Source organism: Pongo pygmaeus, chromosome 6, assembly GCF_028885625.2.
Source record: "Pongo pygmaeus isolate AG05252 chromosome 6, NHGRI_mPonPyg2-v2.0_pri, whole genome shotgun sequence".
Lineage (NCBI taxonomy): Eukaryota > Metazoa > Chordata > Mammalia > Primates > Hominidae > Pongo > Pongo pygmaeus.
In genome coordinates, this window is record NC_072379.2 from 9,456,207 (window position 1) to 9,476,081 (window position 19,875).

Below are 19,875 nucleotides of genomic sequence, written 5' to 3' on the forward strand. Positions count from 1 at the left end.
CGGGCGTGGTGGCTCACACCTGTAATCCCAGTACTTTGGGAGGCCAAGGCAGGCAGATCACCTGAGGTCAGGAGTTCACAACCAGCCTGACCAACATGGAGAAACCCTATCTCTACTGAAAATACAAAATTAGCCGGATGTGGTGGCACATCCCTGTAATCCCAGCTACTCGGGAGGCTGAGGCAGGAGAATCACTGGAACCCGGGGGGTGGAGGTTGCAGTGAGCTGAGATGACGCCATTGCACTCCAGCCTAGGCAACAAGAGTAAAACTGCATCTCAAAAAAAAAAAAAAAAAAAAGAAAAAAAATATTATCTATAGATGTTTCTCACTCTTACCTAGGTTTCACTCCTGCCTTTCCAGAACCTTTCAGCTGATGTAACCTTTTCTTAATGTGGAATTAAAACACACTCACACACTTTAGCCAACAGTTGAATTAACTTTTTTTGTTTGTTTGTTTGGCGAGGACGGAGTCTCACTGTGTCGCCCAGGCTGGAGTGCAGCGGTGCGATCTCGGCTCACGGCAAGCCCCACCCCCCGGGTTTAGGCGATTCTCCTGCCTCAGCCTCCCAAGTAGCTAGGACTACAGGTGCCCACCACCATGCCTGGCTAATTTTTGGCCACCATGCCCAGCCTGAATGAACTTTGAAAATTGATTTTTAAAAGAGGTATGGAGGCCGGGTGCAGTGGCTCACACCTGTAACCCCAGCACTTTGGGAGGCCAAGACGGGCAGATCACTTGAGGTCAGGAGTTTGAGACCAGCCTGGCCAACATGGCGAAACCCCGTCTCTACTAAAAATACAAAAAGGTAGCTGGGCATGGTGGTGCACCTGTAATCCCAGCTACTCGGGAGGCTGAGGCAGGAGAATCACTTGAACCCAAGAGGTAGAGGTTGCAGTGAGCTGAGATTGTGCTGCTGCACTCCAGCCTGGGCAACAGGTGGAGTGGAGAATTAGGCTGTACAAGGCTGGTGTTTAACTATTTTATGGTTTGGTAACAGAGAGAAAATATTTACTAACTGGGTACAGCACATTTTTGTAGTCCTAGCTACTTGAGAGGCCAAAGTGGGAAGATGACTTGAACCCAGGAGTTCAAGGCCAGCTTGGGCAACATAGCAAGAGACCCCATCCCTTAAAAAAAAAGAAAAAATATTTACATGTATTTTACTATATATATAGTGTTTACATCGGGAGGAAGAAATGAAAGGCATGGGATACATGGCATTTCAAGAAAATAAATTATTCCATGAGAGGGAGTTATCTGGTAGGATGGAAAGTGAGTTTGGAGAGAGGGTGGCTGTAAGAGTCAACTTATCTGTCTGTGTCTAGGGATGTCCTTCCTGAGATCCGTGCTATCTGCATTGAGGAAATTGGGTGTTGGATGCAAAGCTACAGCACTTCTTTCCTCACCGACAGCTATTTAAAATATATTGGTTGGACTCTGCATGATAAGGTGGGATTCAAGTCAGTTTCCATTTCCATTTCCTTCATCTTTTTCCTGTCCTAGGACATTTCACCTTTTCCTGGGCCTGCCACTGAGATATTTTACCTAGTGATCAATGATTAACCCATCAAGGCGCTGAACCTTGAAACTCCCCTAGCACTGGGGAGGGTAGGATAAGGTAGAGAGAGACATATCCAGGAGATGAAACGACTCAAAACATGAGGTATGGGGAGAGAGACTTTCCCATGGAAGAGAGTTATTGATGGATGGTAATGCAGGTGCTAAGGGGCAGCCAAAGGATCCTTCTCATCATGAGTACTGCTGTGATCCTTTTGTTTTTTAAGTAAGAAGACAGCTGTTCATTGTTTCTGACATCTCAAGAGTCCTCAGTATCGGGGACACCCAAGCTAGCATGAGGGATCGGAGAGGGGAGTCTGGAGGCTCAGTAGGGGCGAGTAGACTGTGGTTAGTCTTATTTCCATTCTCCTGGTTTTCCCTCCTCACCAGCACCGAGAAGTCCGCCTGAAGTGCGTGAAGGCCCTGAAAGGGCTGTACGGTAACCGGGACCTGACCGCACGCCTGGAGCTCTTCACCAGCCGCTTCAAGGTAAAATGGGTGGCGCTCCATGGCTTGGCTCTTTGTCGTGGTTCCCATTTCCCCACCTTGTATCTTTCTACCCCTCATGCTCTAAGATATCTTGGCTATCCCAGCATCTGCCTCTACGTAGGCACTCTCTTTAGGAGTCTCTGATTCTAAGAGAACAGAATGTTTAGAATGGGTGTAATGAGATATTGAGTGACTTTCTCCTTTCCGCAGGACCGGATGGTTTCCATGGTCATGGACAGAGAGTATGATGTGGCAGTGGAGGCTGTCAGATTACTGATACTTATCCTTAAGTGAGTCCTGGGAAGAGGGGAGGCCAGTGTCTCAGACCTTTGCCCTTCCAGGGTCATCTCCCTCCACCTGTCATAGCAGACTCTTCCATCTGTGCAGGTTGACTGAGGTCATTCCTGAGTTGCAGTATGTCGAGGGGGTAATATTTCTGTCTTCTCTAACTCCCCATACTCCTTTGTCTTCCACTCTTCATTTAGAAGTTCTTTGTGAGTTATGGCCTTGTTGCTTTTGCCTCTTTTTGTTTCTAGCCTTGGTTGTGCCAGAAGACAATGTCCCTATTCACACACTCTTTCTGCTTTTCTGTGGGCAGGAACATGGAAGGGGTGCTGACGGACGCGGACTGTGAGAGCGTCTACCCTGTTGTGTATGCCTCTAATCGAGGCCTGGCCTCTGCTGCAGGCGAATTTCTGTACTGGAAGTGAGTGGGGCTCCTTTTATGTTTCTTTAACACCACGCTCTCGGTTTCTCTCCCGCATCTGCTGCTGCCCTACCTAAGGCCTCCCCATCTCTGTGGAAGTCTCTCTGGTGTCTCCTTTCTTCTCGCAGCTCGTTGGGGCTTTCCTTAGCTCTGCACCTCCTTTTCCTTTATCATTTCCTTGGGCCATCTCCTCCCTCTGTGGTCGTTACACTTCCTTGTTTCCTCTTGTGCTGAGCCCTTTCCTTGTGTCCATTCCACCAGACTCTTCTACCCTGAGTGTGAGATAAGAATGATGGGTGGAAGAGAGCGACGCCAGAGCCCAGGCGCCCAGAGGACTTTCTTCCAGCTTCTGCTGTCCTTCTTTGTGGAGAGCGAGGTGACATACACAGAGAGAAGTCTGGCAGTTGTGCATAGGACCTATAAGTGGGCTGGGGTTGGTGGCTCACGCCTGTAAACCCAGCACTTTGGGAGGCTGAGGTGGGAGGATCCTTTGAGCCCAGGAGTTTGAGGCCAGCCTGGGCAACACAGTGAGACCCTGTCTCTATCGAAAAAAAAAAAAGACAAATGGAGAAGGATGGGAGTGGACACTGTAGGAAGGAGAGCGATATTTAATCAGTAACCACTTCCTAGGGTATTTTTAACATGCCATCACTAACTTCCCCATGCACCTTCTTCCCTAGCTCCATGACCACGCTGCTTACTTAGTAGACAGTCTTTGGGACTGTGCAGGAGCTCAGCTGAAGGACTGGGAGAGTCTGACAAGCCTGCTGCTGGAGAAGGACCAGAGTACGTGCCACACGGAGCCAGGGACAGGGACCTTCCACCTCCTAGGGTGAAACTGGGAGGGATTGCTGGCTTCACTTGTACAAGGCAGCAACGGTGGCATCGGGTAGGGGGAACTTGGAGTTGGAAGGTGGCTAATCTTTGATTCTATGTTTTTGATCCTCCTGGCACTCCAGACCTGGGTGATGTGCAGGAGAGCACACTGATAGAAATCCTTGTGTCCAGTGCCCGGCAAGCTTCAGAGGGGCACCCGCCTGTGGGCCGGGTCACTGGGAGGAAGGTATGGCATGAGGGTAGAGTGGGTAGGTCAGCAATACTCAATCCTGACAGGCATTGTGCATCCTTATCCCCCAGGCTGGGGTTAGGGTGCTCCTTCTACCCTTTAAAGAATTTCATTTCCAGAAAAAAGGGCCAGGCGCGGTGGCTTACGCCTAGGCAGATCACTAGGTCAGGAGATCGAGACCATCCTGGCTGACACAGTGAAACCCTGTCTCTACTAAAAATACAAAAAAAAAAAAAATTATCTGGGCGTGGTAGCGGGCACCTGTAGTCCCAGCTACTCGGGAGGCTGAGGCAGGAGAATGGTGTGAACCTGGGAGGCGGAGCTTGCAGTGAGCCAAGATCACGCCACTGCACTCCAGCCTGGGCGACAGAGCGAGACTCTGTCTCAAAAAAAAAAGGAGTTTCATTTCCAGAAAAAAGAAATCTCGTGGGAGCTACCGAGTTCTCTTTTCCTTCCAGGCAGATAAGGTCATGGGGAGGAGGACTGCACACACCCCCTGCACCAGTGTTTCTCTACACCTCCCCCACCCCCAAGTGACTCTCATTCCAGGGCTTAACCTCTAAGGAGCGCAAGACCCAAGCCGATGACAGGGTGAAGTTGACTGAGCACCTCATCCCTCTGCTGCCCCAGCTCCTGGCCAAGGTACCACTGCCCCTCCACTCAGCATCACACCAAGAGAAGTGAAAGGAAATGGCCTCTATGGGGGTGGGAGTAGGAATTAGCAATGTGTCAGCTTGTAAGGAGGCCTCCCTGTCAATCATCACAGTTCTCAGCTGATGCAGAGAAGGTCACTCCCCTGCTCCAGCTTCTCAGCTGCTTTGACCTCCACATCTACTGCACTGGGCGCTTGGAGAAGGTAGGGAGATAGATTTCCTATACCTTGCTGCTTGCCTGCCAAGGCCAAAGGGTTCTATTGCCAGTATCTTCTTTTTCCAAGAACTTGGGTTCCAGAAAAATCAGCAAGCCTTTTCTTAGGCATCTTATCCTTGAAGTTTAATGCTTTTAACCCCGTTCCACTTCCCTCCAGAAGAGTGTCCTCCTCCCATCCCCACAGCACGCCATCTTCTGCCTTTTCTTCTCAGCACCTGGAGCTGTTCCTGCAGCAACTCCAGGAGGTGGTGGTGAAGCATGCAGAGCCGGCAGTGCTTGAGGCTGGGGCGCATGCCCTCTACCTGCTCTGTAATCCCGAATTCACTTTCTTCAGCCGGGCAGACTTTGCCCGCAGCCAGCTAGTAGATTTGCTGACTGACCGCTTCCAGCAGGAGCTTGAAGAGCTGTTACAGGTAGGAGCTGGGGCTGGACAATGGGACACCCCAAACAAGGGTGGGAGGGGCTGCAAGACGGGGGATGTGGACTGATGAGTTCTGGGGGAAATGCTATTGTGGATCTTCTTTCCTTCTCAGTCATCCTTCCTAGATGAGGATGAGGTATATAATCTGGCAGCCACTCTGAAACGCCTCTCTGCCTTCTACAAGTGAGTGGCTTTCCTCCTCTTCCCCATCCCGTTTTTACTGGTGTCTGTGGAGTTGGTTCCCTCTGTTCTTTTCCAGTATAACATTCCCCTTTCTCCCCCAAAGCGCTCATGACCTGACTCGCTGGGAGCTCTATGAGCCATGTTGCCAACTCCTGCAGAAGGCTGTGGACACAGGAGAGGTACCTCACCAGGTGAGTGGACAGGCTAGAGATGGGTTGGGGTGGGGGGCTAGATTTTAAGGACCTACGTTCCAGGTGGCCACTAGGTGTGTCAAGTCTCAGTGCGTGGAGTGGACAAAGCGAGGAAGATCAGGTGGGTGGGGGTCACCTCTTACATTCCTCTCTTAGAAGGTGGACTCTACTTCCAGTGTCTTCTTGGATTCCCTGGAAGCCAAGGATAATATTGAGGGATTCTAGGAGACATAGAGTAAATTAGGGAGTGGTGACATTTCTACTTCATGTAGAAGCCTCTGAAGAGTGTCCAGAATATCGCTCATTTTCCACTGGAAAAGGAATTAGCTCTCCCCTTACTCATTTTCTCTCCTCTTCACTGGTGTGTTTCTGCCTATCTATCTCTCCCTCTCCTGACCCAAACCTTATTTTTCAAACCCTTTGTTGTTACAGGTTATCCTGCCAGCCTTGACTCTTGTCTATTTTTCCATTCTCTGGACACTAACCCACATTTCTAAATCAGATGCTTCCCAGGTGAGTGTGGGTCTTAGATGGGATAATGGGAAGAGAGGAGTCTGTGTCTTCATTCTTCCCCTTCAAGCCACTGTGCCCACAGAAGCAGCTGTCGAGTTTGAGGGACAGAATGGTGGCCTTCTGTGAACTCTGCCAGAGTTGCCTCTCAGATGTGGATACTGAGGTCCAGGAGCAGGTGAGTACTGACTCAAGTGGGAGCAACAAGGCGAGTATCCCTGCCCCCATTCTAAGGAGAAATTGACAGTGTCATTTCTACCTTGGGAAACATTCTGTCCTTTTAAACATCCTTTCTTTTCCCCCTACAGGCTTTTGTCTTATTAAGTGATCTACTTCTCATCTTTAGCCCTCAGATGATTGTTGGGGGCCGTGATTTCCTTAGGCCACTTGTCTTTTTTCCTGAAGCTACTCTCCAGTCTGAGCTAGCCAGCTTCCTTATGGACCATGTCTTCATCCAGCCGGGAGACCTGGGCAGTGGTGCAGTGACTCTATACCTGGGGCTCAGTAAGGGCTGGGGCTTGGGTGTGGCTCAGAAATACAGGGCAAGCCTAAGTCTGTAATTCCCTTCTGCCTTCCATGTGAGCCAGGTGATTCCCAGGAGGATCATTTACAGATAGAGCGGCTACACCAGCGGCGCCGCCTCCTGGCCGGGTTCTGCAAACTGTTGCTTTATGGGGTGCTGGAGATGGACGCAGCCTCAGATGTTTTCAAACACTACAACAAGGTACAGCAAGGCCCTACAGAAATAAAAGAGAAGGGAGCAAGTTGAGCACAGCCATGACTTCAAACATAATAGCACTACAGGTGGGGGATATCCAATGGTATCAAGCTTAAAGGAGAAGTAGGAGGGAAAGGCACTGGGAGTTCAGAATAAGGGAACAAAGAAAAGAGATTTAATAGTAAATAATTATGGAGAAAAAGCTGTGAAGAAATTCACTGGAGGGGAAATACCTTATTCTTCCTGTCCAGAAATATTTTTCTCTGACCCCAGTCTATGGAATGGGGTAACATAAGAAGGAAAAAAGAATAAGAGAGGGATCAGTCCTCACAGGATACCTAGATAAGTGCTCCAGTTTCCTCAACCCATCAGTATTGATTTATGCTTATTGAGCACCTGCTGTGTGCCAAGCACCATTCCAGGAGCTAAGGCCACAGCAGTGAACAAAACACACAAGTTCCTATTTGGTGGAGCTTCCGTTGTAGTTGGGGAGAGACAAATAGTGAGGGTGTCAGTGCTGTGTGAGAGGGCACTGTCAGGCTTACTTCTCTTCTCTAAGAATTGAGCTTGGGGCAGTGTTTCTTTTTTTTTTCTGAGACGGAGTCTAGCTCTGCCGCCAGGCTGGAGTGCAATGGCACTATCTCGGCTCACTGCAACCTCAGCCTCCCGGGGTTCAAGCAGTTCTCCTGCCTCAGCCTCCCAAGTAGCTGGGATTACAGGCACGCGCTGCCACGCCCAGCTAATTTTTATAGTTTTAGTAAAGACAGGGTTTCACCATCGCCAGGATGGTCTCGATCTCCTGACCTTGTGATCCGCCCAACTTGGCCTCCCAAACTGCTGGGATTATAGACGTGAGCCACCGCGCCTGGCCTGTTTCATTATTTGTTTTTTGTTTGTTTTGTTTTTTTTGAGACAGAATCTCTCTCTGTCACCCAGGCTGGAGTGCAGTGGCGTGATCTCGGCTCACTGCAAACTCCGCCTCCCGGGTTCACGCCATTCTCCTGCCTCAGCCTCCCGAGTAGCTGGGACTACAGGCGCCCACCACCACGCCCAGCTAATTTTTTGTATTTTTAGTAGAGATGGGGTTTCACTGTATTAGCCAGGATGGTCTCGATCTCCTGACCTCGTGATCCGCCCGCCTCGGCCTTCCAAAGTGCTGGGATTACAGGTGTGAGCACCCAATGAGGCACCCAGCCTCATTGTTTGTTTACCAAAACTCTTGATTTATTTTGGGCTTTGCACCTGTTGATTAGAGATGAAGTCTAGTCTGAATTATTTTATGCTTCAGTTCATGTTTCCTACCTAAGGCAGTTTGGGAGGGAGACATGATTAGGGATGTGAAGGAAGAAACCAAATGGTCTTTTCTGCCAGTCAGACATTACCTTCCCCACTCTTTCCCCTCAGTTCTACAATGACTATGGTGACATTATCAAGGAAACATTAACTAGAGCAAGGCAGATTGACCGAAGTCATTGTTCCCGAATCCTGCTGCTGAGCCTCAAGCAGGTGCGCCCTTCTGCCATGAGGACATGCTCTCCCTGTTGTCCCCAAGTCTCTGTCTACCCTCAGCCACTCAGAATGTAAGATCCTTCAGAGCAGTAACTTTTCTTGTTTTGACTCTTTACATGATAGGTTCCTTCATTCTTAGTAGACCCTTGGGAAGTATTTTTTTTTAACTGACTGGGCAACCCCATCAAAAGTAACTTATCAGGACATTGGAACGCCAACAAGGAAGTGATAGGGAGTTCCTAATTATTTTTCAGTCTGTTCTCTCTCAGCCTCCTTCAGTTACTATAGACGTTTTTATTTAATGTTACAGAGTAGAGGTGATGGGCTTTGTTTGCTGCAGGGGTTAGTATCAAGGGAGTTCCCTAGAAGGAAAGAAAGAGTAAAAGTAGTAGATGGTGTCCCAAGGCCTTTGGAATTTCTGAGTAGAGAAGAGAATGCTGGACTTCTCTGTTTCCGCCATGTTCCTCCCTTTCCCACATGCACCATGTCTCCTGGACACAGCTGTACACAGAACTGCTACAGGAGCATGGGCCCCAGGGCCTGAATGAGCTTCCTGCCTTCATCGAGATGAGGGACCTGGCCCGGAGGTTCGCCTTGAGTTTTGGACCCCAGCAGCTGCAGAACCGTGACCTTGTGGTCATGCTACACAAGTAGGAAGTATTGGTTGGAGGTTGTGTCTAGGGAGGGCTGGGAACGACGTCTTGGAGGGAGGGTATGTGTGTCAAGGCATAGCAGTCAGGTTAGTGGTGGGTATGCCTTTGGAGACAAGCTGGGGACAAGGGGAGGGTGCATTTGGACAGGATAGCTCAGCCCTGGGAGGGAAGTGGGAAGAGACTTTCTTACTAAAAGAATTCTGCCCAACCAAGGGAAGGCATCAAGTTCTCCTTGTCTGAGCTTCCTCCAGCTGACTCCTCCAATCAGCCTCCAAATCTGGCATTCCTGGAGCTCCTTTCAGAGTTTTCCCCCCGACTCTTCCATCAGGACAAGCAGCTTTTGTAAGTTGGTGGGAGGATAGAGATGTGGATTAGGGAAGGGACTGCTGAGGGCCCAGTAGCCCCTTCAGACTTTTGGTTCCACCTCTTTCTTAGACTGTCCTATCTAGAAAAGTGCCTGCAGCATGTCTCCCAGGCACCTGGCCGTCCCTGGGGCCCAGTCACCACCTACTGCCACTCCCTCAACCCTGTGGAGAACACAGCAGAGACCAGCCCTCAGGTCCTCCCCAGCTCCAAGAGGAGGCGTGTTGAAGGTAGGGTGCTGTGTGTGGGTATGGGGGTGCCCAGCGGGTGGTCTTTGGCTGCCTGCAAACTTATTTTGTCAAATATTTCATTGAGCATCTACTGTCATTCAGGGTATTAATTTCTTTCAGGGTTTATCTAGTCAACTGAAAACTTGTATTAAAAATCAAATAGAGGGCCAGGCGCAGTGGCTCATGCCTGCAATCCCAGCACTTTGGGAGGCCGAGGCAGGCGGATCACAAGGTCAGGCGTTCGAGACCAGCCTGGCCAACATGGTGAAACCCCGTCTCTACTAAAAATACAAAAATTAGCCGGGCATGGTGGCGCGCACATGTAATCCCAACTACTCAGGAGGCTGAGGCAGGAGAATCGCTTGAACCTGGGAGGCGGAGGTTGCCGTCAGCTGAGATTGCACCACTGCACCCCAGCCTGGGCGACAGAGCGAGACTCTGTCTCAAAAAAAGAAATAGAAACTGATGATAAAACCAAATATTGAACTAAGAAATCTATACATTCAGAGTACCCTCCTCAACATCTTGTATTCCATTATTTTCGAAATTTTAGATACTTTTACACAATCTTCATTGTTTTTTACCTTCAGATCACCTGTTGTCTTATAAGTTGCCTAAGGTTTTGTTTTTGTTTTTGTTTATTTTTTGAGACGGAGTCTTGCTCTGTTGCCCAGGCTGGAGTGCAGTGGTGCGATCTCAGCTCACTGCAAGCTCTGCCTCCCAGGTTCATGTCATTCTCCTGCCTCAGCCTCCCGAGTAGCTGGGACTACAGGCGCCCGCCATCACACCCAGCTGATATTTTTTGAATTTTTAGTAGAGATGGGTTTTCAGTGTGTTAGCCAGGATGGTCTTGATCTCCTGACCTCGTGATCTGCCTGTCTCAGCCTCCCAAAGTGCTGGGATTACAGGCGTGAGCCACTGTGCCTGGCTGCCTAAGGTTTTTTCTTTGCTTTTTTAAAAACAGCTTCATATTAAGCAACATTATAGCAATCATTATTTCATATGCAAGTATGTTTTCTAGTGTACATTTTTAAATGGGACTTTATGTGACAGCTTTATTGAGATACAACTTAGATATCATAAAAATCACCCCTTTTTTTTTTTTGAGATGGAGTGTCGCTCTGTCACCCAGGCTGGAGTCCAGTGGCGTGATCTCGACTCACTGCAACCTCCGCCTCCCAGGTTCAAGCGGTTCTCCTCCCTCAGCCTCCTGAGTAGCTGGGATTACAGGCGTCCACCACCACGCCCAGCCAATTTTTGTATTTCTAGTAGCAACAGGGTTTCACCATGTTGGCCAGGCTGGTCTCAAACTCCTGACCTTGTGATCTGCCCACCTCAGCCTCCCAAAGTGCTCCCAAAGTGCTGGTGAGCCACTGCGCCCAGCCAAAAATCACCCTTTTAAAGTGTATACTTAGCATATTCACTGAATTGTACAACCATCACAACTATCTAATTTTAGAACATTTTCATCTTTCCAAAAGAAACCACATACCCATTCACAGTCTCTGCCTATCTTCCCAGCCTTAGGTAGTATCACTAATATAATTCCTATCTCTTGATTTGCCTATTCCGGACCTTTCATATAAATGGAATCATATAATATGTGGCCTTTTATGTCCAGCTTCTTTCACTTAGCACAGTGTTTTCAACGTTCATCCATACTTCGACATATATCAGTATCTCATACCTTTTTATGGCCAAAACAATATGCCATTGTGTGGATATGCCACGTTCTACTTATCCACTTGTCAGTTGATTGACATTTGGGCTGTTGTATGCATAATGCTGCTAAACATGCATGTACAAATTTTTGGGTGGATGCATCTTTTCAGTTGTCTTGAGATATACCTGGGAGTGGAATTGCTGGGTCGTATGGCAATTCTATGTTTAAGTTTTTGAGGAACTACCACACTGTTTTCCAAAGTACCTATACCATTTTACAATCCTACCAGCAATGTATGGGGGCCCTGGTTTCTCCATGTTGTCACCAGTACTTATTAATGCCTTTTTTTATTTTATCCATCTCCTAGTAGCTGTGAGGTGTGGTATCTCATTGTGGTTTAAATTTGCATTTCCCTAATGACTAATGGTACTTAGCATCTTTTCATGTGCTTATTGACAATTTGTTTATCTTCTTTGGAGAAATGTCTGTTCTGATCCTTCAGCTATTTTAAAATAGGGTTGTCTTTTTATTGTTTGGTTGTAAGTATTCTTTATATATTCTAGACACGAGATTCCTTATGATATGCAAACATTTTCTCCCATTTTTTGGGTTGTCTTTTCGTGTTATTGGTGGTGTCCTTTGAAACACAAAAGTTCTTGAATTTGGTGAAATCTAACTTTTTTCTTTTGTTGCTTGTGCTTTTGGTGCCATATCTTGAGAAATTGCTGGCTAATTCAAGGTCACAAAGATTTACGCCTGTGTTTTCTTCTAAGAGTTATAGTTTTAGCTGGGCACAGTGGTTCACGCCTGTAATCCCAGCACTTTGGGAGGCTGAGGCAGGCGGATCACGAGGTCAGGAGATTGAGACCATCCTGGCTAACACGGTGAAACCCCGTCTCTACTAAAAATACAAAAAATTAGCCGGGTGTGGTGGTGGGCGTGTGTAGTCCCAGCTACTCGGGAGGCTGAGGCAGGAGAATGGCGTGAACCCGGGAGGCGGAGCTTGCAGTGAGCCAAGATTGTGCCACTGCACTCCAGCCTGGGTGAAAGAGTGAGATACTATCTCAGAAAAAAAAGAAAAGAGTTATAGTTTTAGCTCTTAATTTCGATTTGTGATCCAGTTTGAGTTAATTTTTGTATATAGTGTGAGATGGGGTGTGATTTCCTTTTGTTGTCTTCTGTGTACCACCTAAAATTATATCTTATACCACCAGGAAACTCTGCTTTAATCAATTAACTAATATATATTTGTTAAGGACCTACTATATGCAAGATAGTATGTTCAGTGTTTTAGGGGCCATGAAGAATCCTCCAGCAGCTTATTATCTAATAGGAAAGGGGGAAATTTTAATTATGGAAAACCCGAATTATGAACAATTGCCAATAACTGCCTGAGGGCTTGTACAACTGAATGCTGTAGAATTCAGAGAATGATGAGAGCTTTACCAAGAAGATGGAATTGCTGGAGCTTAAAAAATAAGTAAGATTTGTATAAGCTGAACAGAGGAAGGAGGAGCATCATGGGCTGGCAGAATAGCACAAGCAAAGCATAGGAGGCTGTGTGCTGGACGAAGCATGGAGGTACATAGATCGCTCTGCCTAAAGTGTAGGGTTTGTGAAGGCAAGATAAAACTGAAGAGATTGTTTTTATTCATGTAATAGATACTGAGCACCGTGTGCTGGGAATACAGCAGTGCACAAAAAAGCTAAAAATCTCTTTCTTTAGAGAGTGTCAGATAGTAGTAAATACTATGGCAAAAAAGCAGGGAGGATTGTGAGGAATGCTGGCGCAGTGGGGATTGCAGTCTTACAAAGACTGATCAAGGGAAGACTCAAGAACACAAATGTTGGGCAAAAAGCCTAAAAAATAAGTTAAAAGATACACTTAGGCACATTAAAATTTTAACAGGTTTATTCGAGCATTCAGCAATTTATCAATCAGGCAGTGGCAGACTGCCAGCAATTCAGGGCGCCACCACTGAGGAAACCATAGGAGACACTTGTGAGGTGTCTGTGGGAGCAAGACAAAGAAAATATTTGATTGGTTAGAGTGGAAAGTTCATATTCAGAGGTTAACTGACCATAAATCTCTTGTTAGAGGTTAGTCGGTACTTTCTGACTGGTTAAGCTTAAGTTTCCTGCTCCTAGGTTACACACAACACTTTCACTCTGAGTTGAGTTTCAGTTTGCTGACTTAGGAACCCAAAGTGCAGGAGCCATTTCAGCCTATTGGCCTCCCAGTGAATTTTTTTAACACGTGAGGGAGGGTGCTTAGTGTGTATCAGAATAGCATACCAAAGGAAGCAGCCAGTCCTGAGGCCACGATGGGATGGGGGGAATGTTCCTGGAATGTTCAAGGAACAGCAGAGAAGACCATTATGGCCAGAATGCAGATTGTAGGACATGAGACCAAAGAGGGTGCAGGATCCCAGAGCATCTAAGGCAGAGACTGGCTTTTACTCTGAGTGCAGTAGGAAACCATTGGAGGATTTTGAGCAGAGGAATGACAGGATCAACCTCTGTTTTTAAAGGATCCTTCTGGCTGCTGTGTTGAAAACGACAGGAGATGGGGGAAGGCTAGAAGCTGGGAGACCAGCAGGGACGTTGTGGCTGTTGTAGGAATCCAGCCCAAGATTCAAGATAAGAGAGCTTCTTAGGCCAGGGGCAATGGTGGAGGTGCCGAGAGACGGCCAGATTCTGGGTGCATTTTCAAGGTATCTCTAATAGGCTTTTCTGACAAACTGGATGTGGGATGTAAGACAAAAAGAGCAGTTGAGGATGGCTCCAAGGATTTTGGCCTGACAGAAGGATGGAGTTGACAGTATCTGAGATGGGGAAGGCAGAGAGTGAAGATAACTGTGGGGCATTGGTGTTGGCCACGGGATTACAGGTGGAGATGTTGAACAAACCGTGGGGGCTGTTAAGATGGAGTTCAGGGGAGAGCTGAAGGCTTGAGATCCATTTGGGATATGGCAGAGTATAGGTGATATTTAAGGACATGAACCTGAGTGGCTGGGGAAGCCAGTGAAGATGGAGAAGAGGAGAGACTCAAGGGCCCAGCCCTCGGGCATCACACCTTTAATAGCTCAGGGAGATCAGGAGGACACACCTGGGGCCCCAAGGTTTCCTCTCTGGGAATCCAAGCCCAGGGGTATGGCTCTTCCCTGTTTTCTGTAGCCCTCTGCTTAAACCCATAGCAGCTCACTTTGGGATTATTGTTTTCAGTGGAGAGGGAGGGAGGGTAATGGGAGCATGACTGTTTACAGTTAACAGATGTTAATGTCAATTTGACTGATGCTTTAAAATAGTAAAATAGTATTGCCTGGGTTTTCTCAGGCAGTGAGAATCTTTGGATTCTTTCTCCTCCTCTACCTTCTCTGATCTCTGCAGGAGATAAGTCCCCCTTCATATCATATCAGTTATACTGGCATTGCAATCACTTCATTTTTTTCTAGCTTTTAGAAAATCCTGTCTCCCATTTTCCAGTTCCTCCCTGGCCCTCATTTGTCCACTCTAGCCTCTGGTACCAAAACTCTATTGCCATTTTAAGCTTTTTCTGACCACAGAAATCTTGGATAGGATCTCACATGTCTTCATTGGCTAACTCAGACCTCTCAACCTTAGAGACTCCAATCCTCCCTCATATTTGTGTTCACCTGTTCACCTGTTACAGTTTATCTGTGAAATGTATATATATCTTTCCATCTTGTTTTCTAGGCTGTGTAGCAAGTTATTCTTGGACAAGGGCTAGCTACAATTCTCTAAGCCTTACTTTTTGGTACACAGGGCTATGTATTTAGTACATAGGGCTATGCCCATTTGAGGGCAACAGAATGAAGCTGTATAGGTTTTCCATTCTCTTCTTGCTTGACTTTCCCTTACTAAATCCTGGGCAGGTCTTGGAAAGAGAGCATGCCTGTCGCAGGCCCTGGGCTGTGGTTAATGTGTGCGTCTGCTTGGCAGGGCCTGCCAAGCCTAACAGAGAGGACGTCTCCTCGTCCCAGGAAGAAAGTCTGCAGCTGAACAGCATCCTGCCCACGCCCACCCTCACCTCCACAGCCGTGAAGAGCAGGCAGCCCTTGTGGGGGTTGAAAGAGATGGAGGAAGAAGATGGCTCAGAGTTGGATTTTGCCCAGGGGTGAGGCCATGGAGGGAATCTGGGTGTCTGAGTTCCCAGTTTGGTGTCTGGCTGCCTCCATCTTGCTGTTTCTGTTTCGTGGTTCCCTGCTGTAGGACTCCCACATTGTTGGGTTCTTCTCTAACCCTTCTCCATTGTTTAGCTTTAAAATGCATCTCTGTGAGCTTTTCTCCCCATTAACACCAGCTGCCTTACATCCTCTTCTTACCCTTGATTTTTATCCCATCATTGATCCTGCCTCATTCCCAGCAGTCAGCCCCTCGCAGGCACCCAGAGGTCAAGATTCTCGGGTCCACAGTATTTCCAGACTCCACGCAACCCTTCAGGTCCTGGTCTGGGCAACCAGCTGATGCGGTGAGCTTTTCTCATCATCTCCTGTCTTCACTTCAGATCTGTCGCCCACTGTGAGGGGATTCCTGTCTCACCCATTGCCTCTCTGTGGGTACTTTCTGGACTTGTTTTAGCCACAGAGCTCTATCTGGAAACCTACTATGCTGTACTTACTGCTCCCCACTTCCCCCACCCCGGCTGTCTGAGAAACTCTCAGGGGTCCTCAAAGAACAGTTTGAAAAGCCCATCTCTTTGCCCCTACATCAGACTCAGCCTTATGGAAGAGGATGAGGAAGAAGAGTTAGAAATTCAGGATGAGTCAATTGAAGAACGGCAGGATACAGACATGGTGAGTAGACCACCCTGCCCTTCTCTCTCAAGAACTAGGGGCTGATGTGCTAAAGAGAAGCCAGGGTGTTTCCCCTCTCTCCACTCGGTGATGCCTGGTCTCTAAAAGCTGAATGAATCTAGAGTAAAGGAGGACAGGTTATACGTTGGTTTGGACTTTGCTTGGACTCTTATTAATAAGGAAAAGAAATTACAAATACCAAAGAAGGTTGGAATAGCACTCTCGCTCCCAATCCCTAAGTAAATATTGTTGCCTCTGAACCCCCTAGGAATTGGAAGGAGTCCTAATGCTGGTGGTGGGAGGTCATTCAGTCCAAGTGGCAGCCCCTTCAGTTTCTCTCCTCCCAACACATGACCCCCTGTCCTCACTCTCCCTACTAGAGGGCTTCCCCTCCCTGTCCCTTCCCCCACTCCCCTTCTAACCTAGCCTGTTGCCCCAGGAGGAACTGCTGCCGGTGTAGTGGGAAAAGCCTGGCATTTGGAGTGAGGTGACATGAGTGCTAGTCCTCAACTCCATGTCAAGTTAGCACTTTACCCCTCCTCAGCCTCCATTTTCTCATCTTTATTTTTTAATTATTTTTATTTTTTGAGGTAGAGTCTCTCTCTGTCGCCTGGGCTGGAGTGCAGTGGCACAGTCTCGGCTCACGGCAACCTCTGCCTCCTGGGCTCAAGCAATTCTCCTGCCTCAGACTCCCAAGTAGCTGGGATTACAGGCACGCGCCATCACGCCTGGCTAATTTTTTTTGTATTTTTAGTAGAGACGGGGTTTTGCCATGTTGGCCAGGCTAGTCTCGAACACCTGACCTCAGGTGGATCCACCTGCCTCAGTGTCCCTAAGTGCTGGGATTACAGGTGTGAGCCACTGAGTGCGGCCCATTTTCTCATCTTTAAAACAGAGCTGTTAGCCTGTAGTTCCAGCAACTCAGGAGGTGGAGACAGGAGGATCAATAGTCCAGGAGTTGGAGTCCAGCCTGGGTAACATAGTAAACACCTGTCTCTTAAAAAAAAAAAATCAACAATTCAAAAATAAATAAAATGGACCTTTAACATAAAATATAAGGTAAAACCACCTTATAAATGGAAAAGGGCTATGTCTGAGTTCAGGCTACTGTAACGGAATTCCATAGTCTGGTGTCTTGCAAACAGCAGAAATTCATTTCTCACCGTTCTGGAGGCTGAAGTCCAAGGGTTGGGTTCTGGTGAGGGCCTTCTTCCAGCCTGCAGACTGCTGGCTTCTAGTTGTATCCTCACCTGGAGGAGAAACAGCAAGCTAGCCCTCTGGCCTGGGCTTAGAACGGCATTCATCCATCTATGAGGGCTGCACCCCTATGACCCAATCACCTCCCAAAGGCCCCACTTCCAAACAGCATCACACTGGGGGAAGGATTTCAATATGTGGGTTTTGGGGGGACACAGATATTAAGTTCATTACAGGCTGTATATCTTCTGCTGTTATTCTTCTGTTCTCTTCTCTGCAGGGAGGGAAAAAGAACAGAATAGAACAGAACAGGGGAGTCTTGTGCTCAGAAGGAGAAACCAAACAATGATACCTTCAAACCAGACTAGAGAGCAAGGCCTCTGTTAAAATATTATTTCCTAACATCTCAGAAAAAATCCATTTTCTGGTTTCCAAACCAAAGGCATTTAAGGGGCTCAGTCAGCAGGCCAAGAAGCGCTCTGCAGTCAGGCCTGATCCTCATGCCCACACTAACTTCCCTCCCAGGAGGTGCCATAGGGGCCTGCTGTGCCCATATTTGTTCTTATGAGGCTGGGAAAGGAACTGATTTTTTTATTTGCGAAGTGATAGGAGTGTGGAAAGGCCTTTTTGACTTTTAACCTCATTCTCTCTAGCAAGCAAGTAGCTACTCTTCCCCCAGTGAGCGCGGGCTGGACCTCTTAGATTCTACAGAGCTGGATATTGAGGTGAGTGTCCCCAGAGCAGGAAGTGTTATGTGTCCTTGGGAAATGCTGGCAGGCAACCCATGCATTCATCAAATTGACAGGCCATAGCCTGGGGGTGGCCCTCTGAGCTATCTCTGGGGCTTTGAGGGTAACCCAGGGGAGGACGGTCTGCTCACTGGCCTGTTGCTGTGTCCTGTGTATTCCTTTCATCTTTCTCATTATAGGATTTCTGACAGGACTCTGGGCCCCTCCCCAGCTCCACTCCCTACCTCAAGAATGTGACCATTTGGAAAAGGCAAAGAGAAAAGGAGCACAATGAAGCATTCCCCCAGGCTTCAGCCCTGGGCTCTGAGGGGAAAGAGTTGGGCATTGTTTTTCTAACCTAACCTTTCCCTCCGGTGATGTTGGGGTAGAGAAGCCGAGAGACCCCGTCCTCCCTAATGCACTGTGGCCCAGTCCCCCTGCCTTTTTCCTGTTCTGTTTGGAGTGGAGAGGGGCAGCACTTCTCTGTGTTTAATGGAAACAGCCTGTAGTTTCCTGGATTTTTGGAACATCTTTCTCAGCCTATTTTGTGTCCTAATGATTCGCTCAATAAACATGTTTGAATCCACACGTTCCCAAGGTGTGGCTTGAGATCGTTAAACTGATGGAAGTCAGGTTCTTGGTCCGCCTTGTCCCATGGCCCAGCGTATAGGTGTCCCCACACCCCGGAGGTGCTTTGTCTACAGGCTCTCCAGGAAGTATTGCTTAGTAACTGAGAGGCGGGGTGAGGCAGTAGAGATAGGGAGAGATTGACTGCCTGTGAGTAGTTTATCTAGTGGCCTCAGCCTCTGCAGTAGTGAAAGTTGTGCTGACAGGTGGCAGAGTGGAGGAGGACCTTGTGAAACTACCTGTCTCACCCACGTGAGCCAGGCCAGGCAATGTGTCCTGGCAGCCTTCACCCAGGGGTTCTTTCCAAAGGAAATTTTATCCTCTCATCCCAAAGATACCTGTCATAATTTGGAATTTGATCAAATCACAGTATCTGAGAGTTAAAAGCAAACTAAGGAGTTACTCTAAATGTCCAACCCTAAAATCCAAGTGACAGATGTCACCTTCACTCTTGCCTTCTCCAGCTAGTTCTTCACCAAGTTCTGTCAAGACTTGGTGAAGAAAATTCTCTGGCTTACGTCCTCCACACATTGTCACCATCATCTCTCACCTAGACTGCCGCAGTGCAGCCTCAGGGCCAGCCTCTTGAAACTCAGACAGACTTGTTTGCTCTTGTTTTGCCTTGTGGAGCAGCACAGCACCTCTGTTCTCTCTTGTCCCTCTGACAAGCAGTATTTGAAGACAGCTATTGTCATTTTGTACTTTCACTGTTTTCTTCTGTGGTTTAAGGAATACTTCAGCCTCTCTCTTTAGATATAATTTCCAGTTTTTCCCATCATGGGCACCTGCTTTAGTGACAGGTTCTCACTGTGGTCTCCTAGGCCAGACACAGCCATCCAGCTAGTGATCTGTGCAGAAAGAGCCGTGACTTGCGATCAGGTCACTCAGCCAAGACCGCCTCATCCCTTTCATTCTCCCTCCCTGCCCCCACCTGCCCCTCCCAGATGAAAGCTAGAAGAAATTGGGTTGTGAGTCTCCTTTTGGAAAGGTAGCCCTGGGGGAGTCAGAGCTGGGGTGTAGGGGAGGGCTAACTCATTGAGCGATCTTTCGCCTGTATTCAGGTAGAATAGCTCTGGGGAAAGGAGCCTGTTTTGTGGGATGAGGGAACAGAGTGGGAGAACTGAGGAGGAGATGTGGAGGTCTCTAAAAATCCAGGAGGGGAAAGATTCCTGAGTTAAATACCAACGAAGCTAAGGGTGCTTCACAAGAGGATAAGAGCAGTTTGGGAGCTTTGCATCAATATGGACACCTGTGTACAGCCAGGCAGCCCAGTGCACTGGGTTGAGTCACAGCCTTAGAATCTGGGAGCTTGACACCATGCTCCCTAAAGCCTTTGACACTGTTTATTTGAGAGGCTGGGTCTAGGTTGTCTCC

At 47.9% G+C, this 19,875-nt stretch overlaps 1 protein-coding gene across 10 annotated transcripts in view; it reads left to right on the plus strand.

Annotated features, from left to right (window-relative positions):
• Positions 1 to 18,466, plus strand: part of STAG3 (STAG3 cohesin complex component) — a 37,043-nt gene extending 18,577 nt beyond the window's left edge. For 4 of the 10 annotated variants that reach the window (XM_054496280.2, XM_054496278.1, XM_054496279.1 and 1 more), the window contains 25 exons: positions 1,329 to 1,452; positions 1,951 to 2,049; positions 2,260 to 2,339; positions 2,648 to 2,755; positions 3,017 to 3,131; positions 3,436 to 3,541; positions 3,715 to 3,818; positions 4,371 to 4,463; positions 4,588 to 4,677; positions 4,904 to 5,104; positions 5,225 to 5,295; positions 5,399 to 5,486; positions 5,919 to 5,999; positions 6,082 to 6,174; positions 6,305 to 6,473; positions 6,584 to 6,720; positions 8,119 to 8,220; positions 8,725 to 8,873; positions 9,090 to 9,218; positions 9,312 to 9,469; positions 15,096 to 15,270; positions 15,520 to 15,624; positions 15,868 to 15,949; positions 17,800 to 17,871; positions 18,075 to 18,466. In XM_054496280.2, coding sequence (XP_054352255.1) covers positions 1,329 to 1,452; positions 1,951 to 2,049; positions 2,260 to 2,339; positions 2,648 to 2,755; positions 3,017 to 3,131; positions 3,436 to 3,541; positions 3,715 to 3,818; positions 4,371 to 4,463; positions 4,588 to 4,677; positions 4,904 to 5,104; positions 5,225 to 5,295; positions 5,399 to 5,486; positions 5,919 to 5,999; positions 6,082 to 6,174; positions 6,305 to 6,473; positions 6,584 to 6,720; positions 8,119 to 8,220; positions 8,725 to 8,873; positions 9,090 to 9,218; positions 9,312 to 9,469; positions 15,096 to 15,270; positions 15,520 to 15,624; positions 15,868 to 15,949; positions 17,800 to 17,871; positions 18,075 to 18,083 — 2,740 coding nt within the window. In that variant the 3' untranslated portion in view covers positions 18,084 to 18,466. The remainder of the gene's footprint in view (positions 1 to 1,328; positions 1,453 to 1,950; positions 2,050 to 2,259; positions 2,340 to 2,647; positions 2,756 to 3,016; positions 3,132 to 3,435; positions 3,542 to 3,714; positions 3,819 to 4,370; positions 4,464 to 4,587; positions 4,678 to 4,903; positions 5,105 to 5,224; positions 5,296 to 5,398; positions 5,487 to 5,918; positions 6,000 to 6,081; positions 6,175 to 6,304; positions 6,474 to 6,583; positions 6,721 to 8,118; positions 8,221 to 8,724; positions 8,874 to 9,089; positions 9,219 to 9,311; positions 9,470 to 15,095; positions 15,271 to 15,519; positions 15,625 to 15,867; positions 15,950 to 17,799; positions 17,872 to 18,074) is intronic. The other 6 variants (XM_054496281.2, XM_054496283.1, XM_054496282.1 and 3 more) reach the window with 2 other exon arrangements.
• Positions 18,467 to 19,875: the final 1,409 nt, after the last annotated feature.